The following is a 17,561-nucleotide window of genomic DNA, read 5'->3' as shown; positions in this document are numbered from 1 at the left end:
AACTTAAATATGGTGACTGAGCTTTTTTGTAAATCCTGGCATCCAGGGAATATGCATTGGCAGGAAGGCATATAGCTAGCTGGCTAACTGTAGGCCGTGGTAAGTACTGTGCTGAAACTCATGATTGAGCAGCAGAACCACTGACCCTACGCAGTCTTCTTTTTGATTTAGTGGGGGGGGGGGAGGGGTTGTGCCAGTGTATTGACTCAAAATAATCTATGGTGGCCATGTTCAGTTTAATGAAGGAACATCTCACCTGGCACTCATTGATGGGTTTTGAAACGGAATTTTATGGCATAATAATATATAAATATTAAATAATAATAAATAAACTATTTCCAGCTTTGGCTACGCAGGCAGTATACTTGTTAATGCGGAATCAATTCATTTGTTGGTTTTGGTTGACAATGAGTCTTTTTTTAAATTTGTCAATGTATATTCTGTCTTATATAAATCTAAGCACATGCGTTTTCCATCCAAGGTTGAACTTTTGGCTCAAGGGGCCCCATGGAAGATGCTGTCTCCATATTTCTTTGAGTTATGAGAACCAAAGAAAAGACAGTTTTCCACGGAATGGATCCTTGCATTAAACTGATGGTTACTGGACTTGGATAAACATTCTTTGGCCCAGACGTGCTGGCTAGAGAAACGCTGATGGACACACATGTTCTACTGATCTGAAACTACGTCATTCAGACTGTATTTAAGAAGACCTTGTTCGGTGGAGAGTCAGAACCTCTTCTCATTCTGTTTAAGGACGAGGAGTCTCTCTGCTAAATCAGCTGACGAGCATAGTTATGATTCTGTCGTTCTGTTTTACTCTGCTTTAATTTGGTTATTCTGATTAGTACACATTGGAGCTGTTTTTGCTCGTTATATTATTTTGATTTGTTTGTAAGCGTTTTATAATCTTTTCTACATTTAGTCCTGTAATAAATACTTTAAAGACAGAAAGCTTAAGATTCTTCTGATTTCACTAAAGGAAATACGTTATTTCCACCACCGGTTCCATTATTAAGTCAGCCAAGCTCAGTAATTCTGCTTCCTAAGATAACCATGAAACACTGTCAATAACCACAGACAAAACAAAACCTTGTTAGCTCTGCAAATGTTTTTCTGTAATTGCGTAACATGATCACAATTTCACTTTTCTCATCAGCCATTATGAAAGCAGAACCATTGACCTGCAGTTTGGCCATCAAGTACATTCAACGGCTATGGGCCAGCTGCTGAGCTTGCCCACTGCAGTCAGGCATAATGCATTTTGAAAGGGAATCAATAAATCAACAGTCTAAAACAATTTGCAAAATTGCAGAACATTTCCGGTTGTCAGACAGATGCAAAACCAGAACTCATCCTGCAGCACACCAGTCTCTCTTTACAAAAACTAAGCTCTAAAACTTTAGATTAAGAAGTTTAGGATAAAAAGACACTTTTATTGTTTTTATACAAATATTCTTTACCCTACAAATTTACAAAAATACAGAAATAGACTAAGCAGGTACTTCAAATCAACTTATAGGATGATTAATACGACTACTATTACTCCTAATAAATGTTTTGTGCAATAAAGACTTATAATGTTATAATGAAAAAAAGGTAAAAAAGGTACCTTCCACAAGGTCCACCATGTTAAAATCGTCTACACACTGCACAACTCTTAAACATAGACCTATCACGAAAGTTCCACCTCATGTCAAAGCTTTCCTTTAAAGAGGAAGACGCAGCATAATGAGGTTACTGACCTACTATGACTACAGGCTTGCTATGAAATGCTATGTTACCTTCAAAAACAATGTAGTCAGACATTTGTGCAAGTTTAGGATTAAATAAACAAGCATAAAAAATTACTTAATTTGCAATGCAATGTGTTATTGTGACATACTGTTGTAGCTCAGAATGGTTAATCAAGAGGTTGTTAATGTAATGTATTATTGTGCACATCATAACAAGCATGATATGCATATAGCAGGAGCACTTTAGATTACAGATATGCAGCACAGAGTTTATTGCAAACAGTGCAATGTCTGCACTGCACAGTATATCCATCATCCCAACAAGCTCCTGCTTCCTGAACTAAATTGCTTAGAGAGTCATGTGCAGTGCAGCAGACCGTCCTTCAAGTTGGAGCGTCGAAGCTACACAATGTAAAAGTAATTTTGCAACAAAGAAAGTAAAAAAACGAAAGTTACGAATGTAACTACGGTTCTATGAATCCTGGATGACCGCCAGAGGCAGTGCTTAACACTGGATATCTTCCGTCTCGCGCATGCCCAGGTCGAATATTTATATCAACAAAGTCACTCGTGACATCGGATGACTCCCGTCGTCTATAAGTTCCGGTGTCATCCTGAATTCAGTCCTATGGAATCTTCTCGCGAGTTCACGGGATTCCGAGTGACCAAGAACCCTGGCGGTCATCCAGGATTCATAGAACCGTAGTTACATTCTGAACTTTCGTTCTATTTCATCCTTACTGACCACCAGAGGCAGTGCTTCACACTGGATGACTTATACCAAAAGAGTCACGAGGAATCACAAGTACCCACCTTGTATAGCTCAGGCAGAGGAAGCTGGCCAAAGAACCCTCCCCAGTGGGTGAGGGGTGGCAACGTTCACTCTGTAGTGTCTGGTGAATGTGATCGGTGAGGCCCATGAGGCCGCAGCACATATATCCTCCACTGGCACACCTCTCAGGGCTGGCCATGACGTGGAGACACTCCTGGTAGAGTGGCCCCTCACTCCGGATGGTAGAGGACGGTCGCTCGCCTTGTATGCATGGGCAATGGCCTCCACTATCCAGTGGGACAGGCGCTGTTTCGAAAGGGCACAGCCCTTCTTAGGCCCACCATAACTGATAAAGAGCTGCTCCGACCACCGTATGCAAGCGGTGGCCTCCACATAAGCTCTGAGGGCCCGCACTGGGCACAGCAGCCTTGACCTCTCCTCCCCCGATGGGGGGTCAAACTCCGCAAGCTGGATAGGCTGGTTGATATGAGAGCGTGTCAGCACCTTTGGGAGAAACGCTGCATTAGGCCACAAAGTAACCCCCGATCCATCTGAGTTCCACCTCAGACACGATTCACTCACCGACAGGGCATGCAGCTCGCCTACACGTTTAGCTGAAGTGATGGCAAGGAGAAACACTGTTTTGGTTGCCAGCCATCTTGGCTCTGCCCGTGCCAGGGGTTCAAAAGGTGGCTCATGGTGGCTCATGGTCCACTTCATGGTCTTGCGGCGGACGGTGTACGATCCGATTAGGGAATCGGACAAATCCACACCCCCCATGCTTTGATTGTAATCTACAACGCTGTCCGGAACTGGTATTGATTTGTGCTGCCACACCCCAGCCGTCTTCACCTTTCTCTTCACCGTCTGTCCACTATAGGCCTGATGAACTGTGGAACACATCGTGACCTCTCTCGTGTCCATCCACTTCACGAAGAGGAGTTTGCCACTCTGGATCCATCGCATGTCTCCCCTCACAGCCTTTTTGGGCAGGTTGTTGGTCTGGGTCTTAGGGAAGCCAATACGATTTCTCCTGATGGTTCCACAACAGCCGATGTTCTTTTTGGACAGATCGGTGAAGAGAGCAGGGCTCGTGTAGAAGTTGTCGGTGTACAAATGGTAGCCTTTACCGAGGAGAGGAAATGGCAAAAGGTCCATCACTGCTGAGTAGCTCAGCCCGTGGCCTGTGGTGGACACACTTTTTCCCTGGTACACAAAGAAATTCCAGGTGTAGCCTATCGATGAGTCAGCCAGCACATACAGTTTGTAGCCCCACTTTATGGGCTTGTCCTTCATATATTGCTTCATACTGATGCGGGCTTTGCTGGCAACCATCCGCTCATCAATAGACACATTCTGGTGCGGCTGGAAATGTGCTTTGCAGGCGGACACCATGTCCGTGTACAGAGGCTTTATCTTGAACAGGCGGTCATACTCAGCAGTGTTCCTATTTTTCTCGTTCTCCTCGTCCTCTTCTGGGTTGCTGAGGTGAAGGGACAAAAAAAGCACATGTTATGAGCAAAAATACACGTGGACACACGTGGACACACACTTGTGTCCTCTCACACACGACAGGATTTTGGCCTGAGAAATCTGATAGATAGAAAATTCGACACCAATAAATCAATAAATCGACCAATAAATTGATCAATAAATATAACATTTACAATACCAATCATAGCTTTCTTGTGAAGAAGATGACGAAAACACAACACGATAATCAGATTCACTGTCGCTGCTGCCCTGCGGATTTTCGGGATGAATCAAATCCTCCCCATCCGAGGAGGACTGGACACAGTATTGCAGGGCTTCCTGCAGGTTGTAAGTCTTCTGTTCCGACATCTTACTAATTACCGGTAATCCTAAAAATGAACGAACGGTGAAAAGTAACTCAAACGATACTAAAAAAGGCAGCCGCGACCAAGGTACAGCTGTGCGTAATCTGCAGTGCGTAATGCCGGTGTCAGCGTGCTCCTCGGTTTTATACTTACGCAGGACAATAACTTTCGTTCCCATTGGCCGACCTCCATGGTACATACCTCTCTGTATTCGTTAGAGCCAATAGAATTGAGCTAATCACTTGCAAATGAGTGACAGCACTGTTAGCCAGTCAACATCACTTTTACGGGGACCCTAGGCCTAGGTCCTAGGCATTTGAACCCTAGGACCCTTGAACACATATATTAATAATGATGACCTGGGATAAAATCATTTCAAAGCCATTTGAACATACTCGAAACACAACTCAGTCCTCTAACCTTAGCATAACTACAATACCATATTCATATTTCGCCAGGAGTGCACACACTCTGGACATTTCCAGACTTAGCAATCGTAGCTTGATGCTAACAAACAAAGCGAGATGGCAGAAACCACGCCACGAACACAACGGTTACGGTGATAACCGTAACATTTCTCTCCGTCATACTATCGCTGAGATATGAGCCAACAGACACCAACAACACATATTCACTTCACGTTGGTCTCTCAGGGGTATGACTGGCCAATCACAGTCTGGTGCTTGCTTATAGGAAAATACTCTACATTTACAGCTGGTGTAAATATTTACTCAGCACATTAACAGATAGGCTGCAGGCTTCCTTCACATATTCTTTTCACAAACATAAAAAGAGCGTTGGATAGACACAGGGTTGTTCTACCACACTCTTCATACCACTGCCACGTGCAGAGCTCACCAGACGTAAATCAGACTCGGCTCACTTCCTGACCTCAAGCTTTTATGTGTTGAGCAGTAAAACGGTTAAAGTACTTCATTTTTCTTACATTAAGTAATAATAAAGGTGATCAGTCTAACTCTGCGCCAAAAGGTATTATCACTGTTCCAAAGTAAAGTGAAAATATCCTTATTATGATTCATATTTACACTGGTTACACTATGAAGCAACTCCCATCAATGTGAAAGTTAAAGGTCACATCAGTAAGGTTTAGTTATGTAACATGGTATCTGGTTGCCTGCCTGCAGAGTTTCAACGTCCTTTAAATGCATTGCTAAACACGCAGTGATAGAAGACTCACTTCACGTTGTCTCTCAGGGGTATGACTGGTCCATCACAGTCTGGTGCTTCCCGTGAAGCGTGCTTCCTCTATCCACTTCTACAGAACCAAACCGCCCACCTCATACATGTGTCTTCCCCTTTTTGTACCTAGTCTCATCCCTTCCGCAGCCTTGCTGACATTTCTACTTTGGCTGTCAAAGGCAAGTCATCTCAACCAGAGCAACAAAACAAACAGCTGTAGCTATTCTATACGCTGGTAATAATCAATTTTAGTAACCTTTCCAGAGTACCATGTGGGACTACAGTGGCTTGACCGCATGTCAGCAGCTCTGAAGAGTCTTCTCTGAAGATCGTCCTCTAACCCTCCTGGACTGAACTCCGCCAAACTAGAAGCAGCTCTGGAATGTGTGGAAACTTTTTCACCCACCGGACAGCTTCTCTTTTGCAATCAAGACGTCTTACCAAAATGAACAGGTGAGGTCATTGATTACAGTCCTTATACAGTTGATTACAGATGTGAAATGTCTGGAAATTGTACTAGACTGTTACTAAAGTCAGCAACAGCAACAATGTTAAAGATGTGAGATATTTTTTATGTTTTTCAAGTAGGGTGTTGAAGGTATTAAATTAGTTTGAAAACTCACTTTCTTTGCTCGTTTTATTCTCGTCCCGGTGGACTGTTTTCAGGGGAAGGATGGTATGCTCGAGGCTATGTGAGTCAGCGTGGCAGAAATAATTAGGCTAGAAATGTTTACTCTCTGCAGGGTTGAATATTTTCTGTGGCTCTCCCAGCGGCGGTCATCTCACCAGGCTAGAGAGTGAAGTAGAGAACTGCTTGAGAAGAAGAAATTGTGGAAAATAACAGAAATATACTACACATCTGGACTGTGATACATTTGAAACACAGCTGTGGTATTTGGGAGGAAAGCTATAAAACATAAACAGTAAATCATATTATTCTATTTTGCTTGGAAAAGGAGATTTGGTATGCAGCATATTCCCCCTCTTGAGAGAAGAGGCTGCAGGTTTGCTCTTTTAAAGCCTCCCTGGTAACAAGGCTGTGTAATAACAACCAAGCTTAGTTCAGTTTATAATACTAACAAACACATAGTTGGCTCTGATGGATGAAAGAATGGACAGAAGCTTGGACCATCTGTGTAAAGTAGGCTTACATTAGGATTATCACAAAATAAAACCGACACAATATAAAAAAACACGTAAAAACCACATCAAAAATGAAAAAAACCCATATTGATAGTAAACAGCAGAGGAAAGAATTTGAACAGCACACACTTCACGGCCCATTGTTAGCAAGAGGGGAGTATTTTTGCACCCAGACTGATGACTAAACAACACTCTGCCATTCTTATCAGATTTATGAACAAAACTTTCCGAGTCAGCCCACACTATTTTAAAATGTTATGAGTAATCCATTCATCAAAACCCATTTCCACACGCACATACATACTCACATAGAAAGCCTCACACACACGCGCAACCACACATTATCGCTCACCACAGATGGTCTGACTCTAAATGGCTTCTCCATTATTGAGTTTGGATGGGGCGGCCTATCTCTGCCCAGACGTTAATGGCATTAGATGCTTCCTGAACACACCAGGGCCAAACCTAATCGATAGAAAAGAAGGTAGAGAAGAAACAAATATCAGCGAATACCACTGTGATTCAGACACAAAGGCACAAAGACACAGAACACAGGTTTCATTTCCTAATGCTGAAATCTCAGAGAGAGGCAGGAAATTGACGGAATATAATCTACATATAAAATTTTCATGAAAGCAATTGAGTGCTCTTTTACATAGAAAATAGCAACCACATGTTGTTTTTGTAGGATATGATTCAAGGGCTCTACTCAAAGGAGAGACTGGTGACTTTGTTATTACTCATTTTTGGTTTTGGGCCTTTCTGTGCCGTTTCAGCACCAGCCACATTCTAAAAAGGAAGTGACACAGACTGATATGTAGGATGTGCCTGAACACACACAAACAGGACATTTGGAAAAGAAATGCATGTTTTTTCTCCATACTGAGCAGTTGAAGCAATAAGGAGGGGATTTTGACAATCTAAGTTTCTATTTGTACTGTGGGCTCCAACTGTTGTCGTTATCGGTGCATGACTAAGACTTCCCTGGGAGTTGCACCATATACTGTAGAGCTAAACTACCTCAAATTCAGAAACATCACAGGACAAATGATTTCATCTCTTGTGCTCGTTGAACCACGAAATAGGCTGGGGGGACAGAAAATGCCCACGGTATGAATCCTATGGTACCATAGGAGTTAGCTTGTGTTGCCTGTGTCAAACTGAGAAACTCTTAACGTAAAACTTTTTTTTTGTTTACAGGTGATTTTCTAACCAGGAAAGTGAAAGAAAAAGACAGCAACGATGAACGTCACAGTCACACCAACAGTGACAACCACAAACTCAACTGTGTGTGTTAAGATTGGGGAGAGTGCCATCAGTGACTTGCTGATGTCTGTTTACATCCTGGCTTTTATTTTTGGTTTGATCTTCAATGTGCTGACCCTGGGCCCCATTTGCAGACAAGTGCGGCGGCAAAATGTTCTGGGAATCTTCCTGCTCAACCTGTCCCTCTCCGACATGCTTTTCCTCTCCACTATGCCACTTTGGATCAATTATTACCGGCAGGACCACCACTGGCAACTAGGCGTCATGTCCTGCAGTGTAGCTGGCTTCTTCTACTACTCCAACATGTACATCAGCATCTACCTGCTCTGCTGTATCTCCATGGACCGCTGCCTGGTGGTCACCTACCCGCTCCGCTCCAAGACCCACAGAACATCACGCTACGCCTGGGCACAGTGTGCCTCTATTTATGTTGTTGTGATAGCGCTGCACATCATGGTACTGGTCAATGACAATCTCACTGATGCCCATGACGACGTAAACAACAATGACCGCTGCTATGAGACTTACCCCATGAAGAAGCCCGTGGCCTTGTTCAACCTGGTCAGAGTGGGCATCGGCTTCCTGCTACCCCTGCTGGTGCTGGCGGTCAGCTACTGGAGGGTGCTAGCCACTGTGGGCCAGAGTCCCGGCTTGAGCGTCCAGGCAAAGCGAAAGGTCCGCCTGCTGTCCTTTGGGGTGATTGGGATCTTCTCAATTTGCTTTGCTCCATATCACATTCTCCTGCTCATACGCTCACTAGTCTTCTACAATAGTAGTAATGTAGAACCTCAAGGAAGTTACTGCCAGTTTGAAGACAAAATGCACTTTTCATTTTCATGTACTCTGGCACTATCCAGTCTGAACTGCGTGGTGGACCCTGTGCTGTATGTGTTGGTCAGTAACGGATTCCAGGAGGAGGTGAAACTGTGCTGTAGAAGGCAAAGAAGTACACAGGCAGACTGTGCTTTAACTAAATATGACAGAGGAAAGTCTAATACCAACTTAATATGAAACGTAAGCTACGTGGGTGGATAAGTGCACCTGTGCATTTGTATTCATACGTGTGTGTATGTGTGTGTATTTGCATGTAAACTTATGGCCTCATTTTCAAAGTTAGTGAGTAAGTAGCAGGGATATTTACATCCCATAATCAACCCTTCGTGCAGACAATCAGACATCCTTTTAAAGAACCACATTTCTGCTTTGATTTTTTTGTGTGTGTTGAACAACACGCATCTCAGAGCTCTGTAATCAGATTGTATTCCCAGGTTCTGTTCTCCTAAGAGTTCTTCAGCGGCAGCCCTTTCTGCTTTGTGGCAACACCGCAAGAGCTGAAGTGCACTCGTGTTTTCCTTCCAATCTATACAAGTATGCTGTGATTGTGACTGTAGTTAAAGCATGCAAAAAATAAATGTATTATCATGAGCAAATGGTTTGAACAGGTGCTTGGCTAGTTGACTTTTAAAGAAAATGTGTGATGATCAATCTGTAGTTGGCATTATAATGGTAAGCACATGCAAGCACTTAACTTGCAGGTGTCAAGTGGGCGAAGGAAGCGATCCGGAGATTCTTGTGTGTGTGTGTGTGTGTGTGTGTGTGTGTGTGTGTGAGAGGGTCTTATGTTTGCCACAATGTCTGAAAAGGTAAAGAAGACGAGTGAAGAAAAGAAGAAAGAAGGAGGGAGCATGTGACTGGAGAACATTGAAGCCGTTATTGCTTTGTTTTATATTTTGCTCATTATAGTGCATCATTGTTCATAAAAAAACATCGTCAAATAGGCACTTGACAAATATCCAGTGTGATCCCAGAGGTACATGAGGTTTGTACCATGTTCTCTTTTGTCAAAGCCTTTTATCTGAAATAAATGTAACTGTTTGCCTGTCACATTGGTAATGTTTTTTCTCAGTCCATGGTGACCGGATATTATAGGAAAACAATATGTTTGAAATGTATATGAAATACGTGAGTGAATAACATTTCATTAAAATGTTCCCTTATTGTGTTGGTAACAATGTAATGGTGGAATAACTCTCAAAAACATTATTTTTAGGTATTCAGAGTCGCATACAACTGATTGTTGCTCAGTGTTAAATAGTTGAAGGATAAGGCTGGTGATATTTTCCATTTTTCTCATTTTCAACAAATCTATTAAAAGGTCTCAGCCAATGAATTGATTCTATCTACCAGTACTGAAATCAAAGCGTGCTATAACGTATTCCTCTGTGCGATACACCTGCATTGTTGTCCAAAAACTATGAATAGAAACATCATCAATGAACCACAAGCGCATGTTCCCTCATTATAGAGAACATGGGCACTGCACATAAATCAGCCTGCTGACAGAAATACTCAGAGTTCAGTGTGTGTTATCCCTGGCTGAAAATAGTCCAACAACAAACCCGATTTTTGCAAGATCTCCTGGTTGAGTAACGTTTGTGAGAAACTACAGTGCCACATGTTCTAGGACAGGGGTCTTCAACGTTTTTCAGGCCAAGGACCCCCAAACTGATAGAGAGATGGAGCAGGGACCCCCGACTGTATATATTGTGTAAAATTGTGTTTTATATTAAACTGGGCCTAGTGCGATGTATAAACCTCTTTATTGTGTATTCAATACTAAGCTATTCAAATAATACACAGGTTCATATATTCATGTTTTCATTTTAAACATGTGCAGTGAGTAGGGAGGCCGTGCCACTGCCATTTATAGACACACCTTGTCAGCTGATACCAATGCCAATATCAACATTGTCTGTCGCATGATAATCATACAAGCTATTCAGATTGACGTTTTCATTTTAAACATAAATGTTAAAAACCAAAATGAGTGATGGCCTATTCGTGCCACTGCCATGCATAACGATACATGTTATCTTGCATACAATACTGAACTATTACAATAATGGACAGATTCATGTTTCGGGGGGGGTGGGGGGGGGGAGATTTGGGAAATTTCGCGGATCCCCTGCAGTACCTCCTTTACGTATATATTTTTGTGACGAGATAAAGACAAATTAGGGGCCTTGCAAAGTATTTAGCAATGGACTAATGCACTGTTAGTTTTGGTCCTCCTATGCCACAACTAGTGAAGAATCAATACATAGATATGCCTACAAAGTCAACGCAAAGAAATCTGATTGTTAAAAGATGACATGGCATCAGCAGCTGAGTATCTCAGTGGCTGCCAATTGGCTGCTGAATGGTGTTTTGGCATTTTTGAGTGGGCTGGTTGAGTTTGTTGATGGACAAGCTGCTCTGCACGATTATACTTTTATTGTGTGTAATGCATTGTTACAACCCTTCCAGGTACCAGTAGAAAAATGCATAATTTATTCATCATAAGCAGCAGAAATAATGTAAGGTGTAGAACTCACATCATATTAGCCAGTTCTTTCGTGGGTCTTTTTTACATGAGGCATGTTCAAATATTGACTTGATAGACATTGACAAAGAAAGAAAGCATCAAGAAAGCATGAATCATATAGAGTGACTTTATTGTTAATGTTCTCAATATTAAGCTGATCATTGTCTTTTTTTCCCAGACAGAGCCAATGCACTGGGAGTTTGTTCATCAGGTAACACATTTATGGATTTGGTATTGATAACATTTTTGAAACAGAGGTCTGATGGTAAAATACAAGCTGCAAATTTAATCTCCCAGCGCTGTATTGAAGTGCACAAACTGTGCACACTACATATATGCATGCACAAACACATCTATACATGTGCACAGATGACACAGAAAGTTACACATTGGAGCCAAACCATGAAGAACAACTACTATATAATAACACCAAAAATACCAAGTAATGCGTATTTTAAAATGAAAAATCGAACACAATGATTCAATACAAGAGATACATAACTGATATTGAAGCACAGACATTCAGTACTAGGGATAAAATAAAACAATCACATATGTCCTCTTCTTGGTCTGTAATTCATGTTTGGTGAGAAAAGTTCATTGAGTTCAGCTCCCTGAAGTCAAGCGTCTACTGTTGTAAGGATAACCAGGCCCTGCAAACAGTATAGCCACCCCTGCCCTTGCCTCCAGAACCCCATGTGTGTTCCTGCTGTCCTTTTTAAAGTTGCAGGATCTGCTTAGTGTCTATGCCAGCAGCTCTGCCGTCCAAGAAAAACACAGGGATCCCAGTGGATGGCTTCATTTTCTTCATCAGCGTACTAAACTACAGTCTGGTCTGGATCTGCTTCGTTGACTCTTTGTAATAAGTGGCCTTATTAAGCACTGTCTCTGGTTACACTATACAACAGCAGCCTAAATGCCTTCAAGTCACACAATTCTGGTAAAGCATGGAGAAATCATGGTTTAAATGAAATTGAAGCAGTTGCCTTATTTTTTCCTGGACACGTCAGACATTAACATCAGTGTTACAGGTGCGGGTGTTAGCTTGTGGTTAAGGACAGGGCTCTGTTGTCAGGAGCTGCTGAAGCAGTTGTATCATAGCTACCACGTTCTGAAATCAGCTCCTGGACGTCGCCCTCTCCACCATCCCCCTCTGACGATTGCGGCAAGGACAGAGGTAGCCTTTCAGGTGCATGCGCACCTTGCTGTGCAGTGAGGCGTAGATGAAAGGGTTGTAACATGTAGAGCTCATAGCCACTAAATGACAGCAGACTTGTAAGACGTTTATGTAGCGCTTCCCTATGATGTGAAAGTCCGGGTCCAGGTCCAGCAACAGGTTCAGCACCTACACAGTGGCATGGGAAAACTTGTGTTACTGCCATAGCTGTAGTTATTTGCATCGAATCAGTAGAGAATATTTAAATTACTCATTTTTAAAATATATTGAACTTGAAGTCACTTTTGAAAATGTCTGACTAAGTATGTAATTACACTGAGGTTGAATGCTAATACTAAATGACTCCTTGTTAGGCTTTAAAACCTGATAGACATGCGGCAATTTCAACAAATTTGCAACATGCAAGCTGCAATTTATACTTTAACTCGATCATTTCCTCTTTCTCATTTTGACAACTAATCCCTGTAGGACCCTGTGAAATGTGAAGCTGCCACCATTTGTGATTTTCAGGTCAGCAAAGCACTTTGTATTCGCAAAGCACTTTGTGAAAGGGAGCCCCAGGTCCGACGACACTTTAAAATTCTTCCATGATGATGAAATCCTACTCTGTTTGGCTTTTGCATGGCTCATTGTGGATGTAATGCTGGTTTTGTGGACATTATGTAACTGATGATGAGGTTCTGTGGTTAATGATGTGGAAGATTGTATCATGTTCTGGACAGTTAAAGCTTCACTCTCTTTATCTGCTGTTGACTTTATGATTTGCTAGCAGGTACCAGAATGAAAACTTAAACTCCCTGCCAAGCTTAACTCCCAAATGAAAATCTTCCTGAGGATCTAAGACTCACCTGCAGGGGCAGCCAACACAAGGCGAAAGCCAGCACTGAGGCCACCAGGAGAGTAAAGGTCTTCTTCCTCCTTTGGCTCCAGCGCTGCTGGCTGTTGGATGCCTCCCCAGGTACTGAATAGCGTTTTAGGCTGACAGTGATTGCACAGTAGGATACGCTGACCGACAGCAGCGGGAGCATATAGGAGGCAATGAGGGTGAAGCAGGAGTAGAGCAGCCGCAGATTGCCACTATGTGGCCAGAATTCCTCACACACTACTAGGTCGATGCCATTGGGCCGCAGGTCCATATAGCGTGTGTAAAGAGACTGAGGTGCTGCCAGGGCCAGAGATAAAACCCAGACACCCAGAGTCACTGCACCACAACCCCAACCAGAGATCCTCCTCCGTACTGGGTGAGCTGGGACAGAAAGAAAAAAGAAATAGCATAGATATGAGAACCAAAGCAAGATATTGTTTCACACATTTAAGCCAAAATGTTCATTTGTTTTGAGTGTGATATACATCTTCAAATTATTCCAATGGCATACGTTGTTTGTAGAAAAATGATCCTGGTAAAAATGTCTTGTGTTAATTTCAGCCCATCTGAGGTTGAGTAATCAACATGCATTGCTGTCTACCATGTTTTTTGTATGAAATGCTTTATTGTTCCAAAGAAAGACCTTTTCAGATCTAGAGTATAGAAATAATTGTGTGTCCCTTACCTACAACAACATAGCGATCCACAGCAATGGCAGTGAGTGAAAGCACAGACGCGAACACTGTGGCACATTGCAGCAAGGGGACCAGGTGGCAGAGGAGTCTCCCAAAAGCCCAGCCATGGCTGTCAAAGGCATAAGACACAGTCAGTGGAACACAACTCAAACACATCAACAGGTCTCCAGCTGCCAAGTTACTGATGAAAAAGTTGGTGGCATGATGGAGTTTCTTGTCAGACAAGATGCAAGCCAATAGGAAGGAGTTTCCAACACCAGCCACGACCACTACGACAGAGTACAGAGGCAGGAAGAGAGGTTTGTAACGTAGAAGAAGCTCTATGCCTATAAACATGTCCAGGGGGTCACTGTAGTTGAGTCCGTGGCTTTTGCTGCCTTCTAGTCTTTCTCGTCCAGTTTGATGGCTGGCGTTACCGGTCACACTCAAATCCCCATCCATCAAGGTATCCATGTCTTTGGAGGCAACCTGAAAATAAGGGAGAGCATGATCGAAACCTAATCAATTCAACAAAGATGAAGGCTGATTGTTTTGTAAATGTAATAACTTCCACTCATACAACACTGAAAACTCTCTAACTTAGAATCAAAGGAGCTATTTGTTGAATGTTGACAAATTTAGCGTCATCTCAGCATTGATAAAATGACACTTTGCTCAAACTCTGCCAGCCAGTATTGTAGAAGGCTAGATGCCCATCTTAAAAGATGGATAGAAAACCAAAGGAAACAGGTTTAACGCCTTGAGAAATGAAGGTATCCTATGTGAACATGAGTATGTATGAGAAACCCCAGTGTGTTGGGGAAGCCAGTGGAATGGAGCCCAGCTTAAACAAAGGGCTTATTGGATCTGTTGTCATATATTGTCTTTTCTATCCAACGCCTCCAAACCACATTCTCATGCAATTGGCTCAGAGGCTTGATCTTTCATTCCTTCATAAGAGAGGCCTGACCCAGAGTGGGCATCACTTATCAACCTATTAACTGACTGAAAGCAACATACCAAGTTCCAGCCACATAATTTACTGAGGACACGGAGTGCAAAGTCTTCCACGGCGCCAGTCATGCCAGACAGGGCTTGAAATATAAACAACAACAACAACAAAAACACAGAGTCCCTCTGCCTCTGTGTTTTGAATTAGGAAATATCGAGAGGGGCACAGCATGGTTTGTTTTCCTCTGTAACAGGATTACACCGAGGACAAGGAAAATAATGGCAGCACAGCAATCAAAGGCAGATCCAGATCAACAGTTACCAGGGTCTTCAAATAAACAAACAAAACAGAAAACCTAGCTTAGTCAAGAGCCCGATTACAAAACTAGAAAAATCCACAATGTCAGCCGCGCCGCTCGCCGACTAACGTTGACTCAACGATATCCCACCTTGGAGATCTTGGGGAGAAGAGACTCAGCTCCTCTCTCTGCATGTGCCACAGGATCAGCTTAATATTTCAAATCGCATGGACATCTTATTATTTTAGGCCACCTGCTGCTGGCACTTGAAGAAAATTACGAAATCATGATGACCTCTCCTCTGGATATCTGTACCAAATGTCATTCCAAGCTATCTGATAGTTGTTGCGATATTTCAGTCTGGACCAAAGTGGTGGGTGGAATGAACAAGGAGGACATTGCCATCCCTAGAGCCACAAAAAAATAATGAGTGGAGAAAAATAACAAATGCAGATGCTTGTAAGGCAAGATGGGTCACTGAATGGTTTAATGAGTATGAAGAATATGTGATTCATATGCCATGACCAACGTCAGGGAGATATGAGACCAACACATGAAACAGTATGTATACCTGTCCATGATCACCGGCAGCAATATGGTTTCTAATCCCATCTACGCCGTCTACGTTATCCGACAGCTTGGAAGAAGCCAACCCTTGCCTAGTAACGCTGTTGCCATGGCCTTTGTGGAAACCATCCAGACCTTGCAGCTAATTTGTGAAGCGTGATGAGAATTGAAAAGCCCTCAAAATGCAAAACAGGAGGTAAGACTCATGACAGCTCTCTCATACCCTACTATTTTGTATGCTCTCTTTTCCTATCTTTCTTTACATCTGCTCTTTTTTTTGCTCTCTCTGACTCACTCTGACTTTTTTTAACCGCAGCACTTTATCTACACTTTGCATTTCCATCACTCTGAGGCTGTTGCGGCATTCAAAGCGAGCTGGGGCCAGAGGCTGGACAGATACCAAACACAAATGAGGTCAAAGCTCACCATATGCAATTTTGATGAGTCGACTTGATGATGGTCCTCATTATTTGAATTTGGAATGTAGGAGTCCTGCTTGTTTGATGCAGAATTATTACCACACATAATGTATGATGGTTTTAAGGAAGAAAAATTGTGTGAGCTCTCTTTAACTTTGGATTTCACATTTTGTCACTCTACCGTATACTACTGAGATGTATGAATTGTTGAGCTTTCAGAGCTGCTATTCTGGCAGTGCACCCCTCCCTTTTCATGCATACAGGTGCTTGACACAAAGTTACACAAAGATGTATTGTTGAAATTACATCCCTTGTAGGAAATGTTCTAAGACATGAAAAATAATGCTTTCAAATCTAGACAACTTGTACTTGTAATCTTTGCCATGGACACTTTTCTTTTAATGAAATAATTTTGATATACAGACAAAAGCTAAATGTTATTGTACACTTAACACACACAAGAGGAATGAGCTTTCAGCATGATTTAAATATTAAGAGATTGTGTGTAAATCTTTGTGGGTGTGCTGCTCCAAATGCATTGAATTGCTGCGAGATTCTGCACTGTTCATGTCCTATCCATGTGACTGAGTTAAATTCTGTAACTGCTGTTTTTCATTTGTCAGTGTTATTTGTCTATTTTTTGCATTGTACTCCCATATCAATATGAATTATGTTGTAAAATGTTTTAATAATTATGTGATTTCTACTTGGTTTTGTCTTAAATTATGACAAAATAAGAGTAGTGACACATATTTCAATACATGTGCATGTGACACATATGAAGTACTTAACTACCCCATAACCTACAAAACATACACATAACAAAGATGCAGCTGCAGTTTGGCCAAAACTGCTTCTGCCTTTTTGCTGCTCTGCTTATGCTCCTTTTGAAAATTGCCGAACCTCCTTCAATGTCTACAAATACCGCCAATTAGCTGTCACCTTTTTTTCAATGAGGTATTACATTTTTTATCCAACCCATGTACTGAATCAGTAACCTGATACTGATTGCAGATAAAACTATTAATGAGACAATTATGCCAAATAAACCACATAAATGACACCTCTTGATGAGGTAAGAAAAAAAGGTATAAAGCAAACATTTGATGCTAATTGTGTCTAAGTCCTCACTTGTGTGGATGCATATGCAAATATCAATGCATGCAATAAATCAAGTCATTGAGTTTCTTACCTGTGCAGATGTTTGATATTGAAGATACTGAGAATATCCCAGTGTGGCGTCACCTTAGTTCAATTAATGAGCTTATTTTCTTCGTCGCTTTTTTTTCT

The 17,561-nt window shown here is 42.1% G+C and overlaps 2 protein-coding genes across 2 annotated transcripts; one reads left to right on the top strand and one right to left on the bottom strand.

The window, feature by feature from the left end:
* The first annotated feature begins 5,735 nt into the window (after positions 1 to 5,735).
* On the top strand, positions 5,736 to 9,793 carry gpr184 (G protein-coupled receptor 184). Its single transcript, XM_079271226.1, has 2 exons — positions 5,736 to 5,999; positions 7,890 to 9,793. Exon 2 carries the CDS (start codon positions 7,932 to 7,934, stop codon positions 8,964 to 8,966), a length of 1,035 nt encoding a protein of 344 aa, XP_079127352.1. The 5' UTR covers positions 5,736 to 5,999; positions 7,890 to 7,931; the 3' UTR covers positions 8,967 to 9,793.
* Positions 9,794 to 12,436: 2,643 nt separating this feature from the next.
* On the bottom strand, positions 12,437 to 14,509 carry LOC306779793 (prolactin-releasing peptide receptor; the record flags this gene model as incomplete). The annotated part of the gene is made up of 3 exons (XM_079271801.1): positions 12,437 to 12,664; positions 13,345 to 13,742; positions 14,047 to 14,509. 3 exons carry the CDS (start codon positions 14,507 to 14,509, stop codon positions 12,437 to 12,439), a joined length of 1,089 nt encoding a protein of 362 aa, XP_079127927.1.
* Positions 14,510 to 17,561: the final 3,052 nt, after the last annotated feature.

The sequence above is a fragment of the Melanostigma gelatinosum genome, assembly GCF_949748355.1.
Source record: "Melanostigma gelatinosum genome assembly, chromosome: 7".
Classification (NCBI taxonomy): Eukaryota; Metazoa; Chordata; class Actinopteri; order Perciformes; family Zoarcidae; genus Melanostigma; species Melanostigma gelatinosum.
This window is presented reverse-complemented; position numbering and strand designations above follow the sequence as displayed.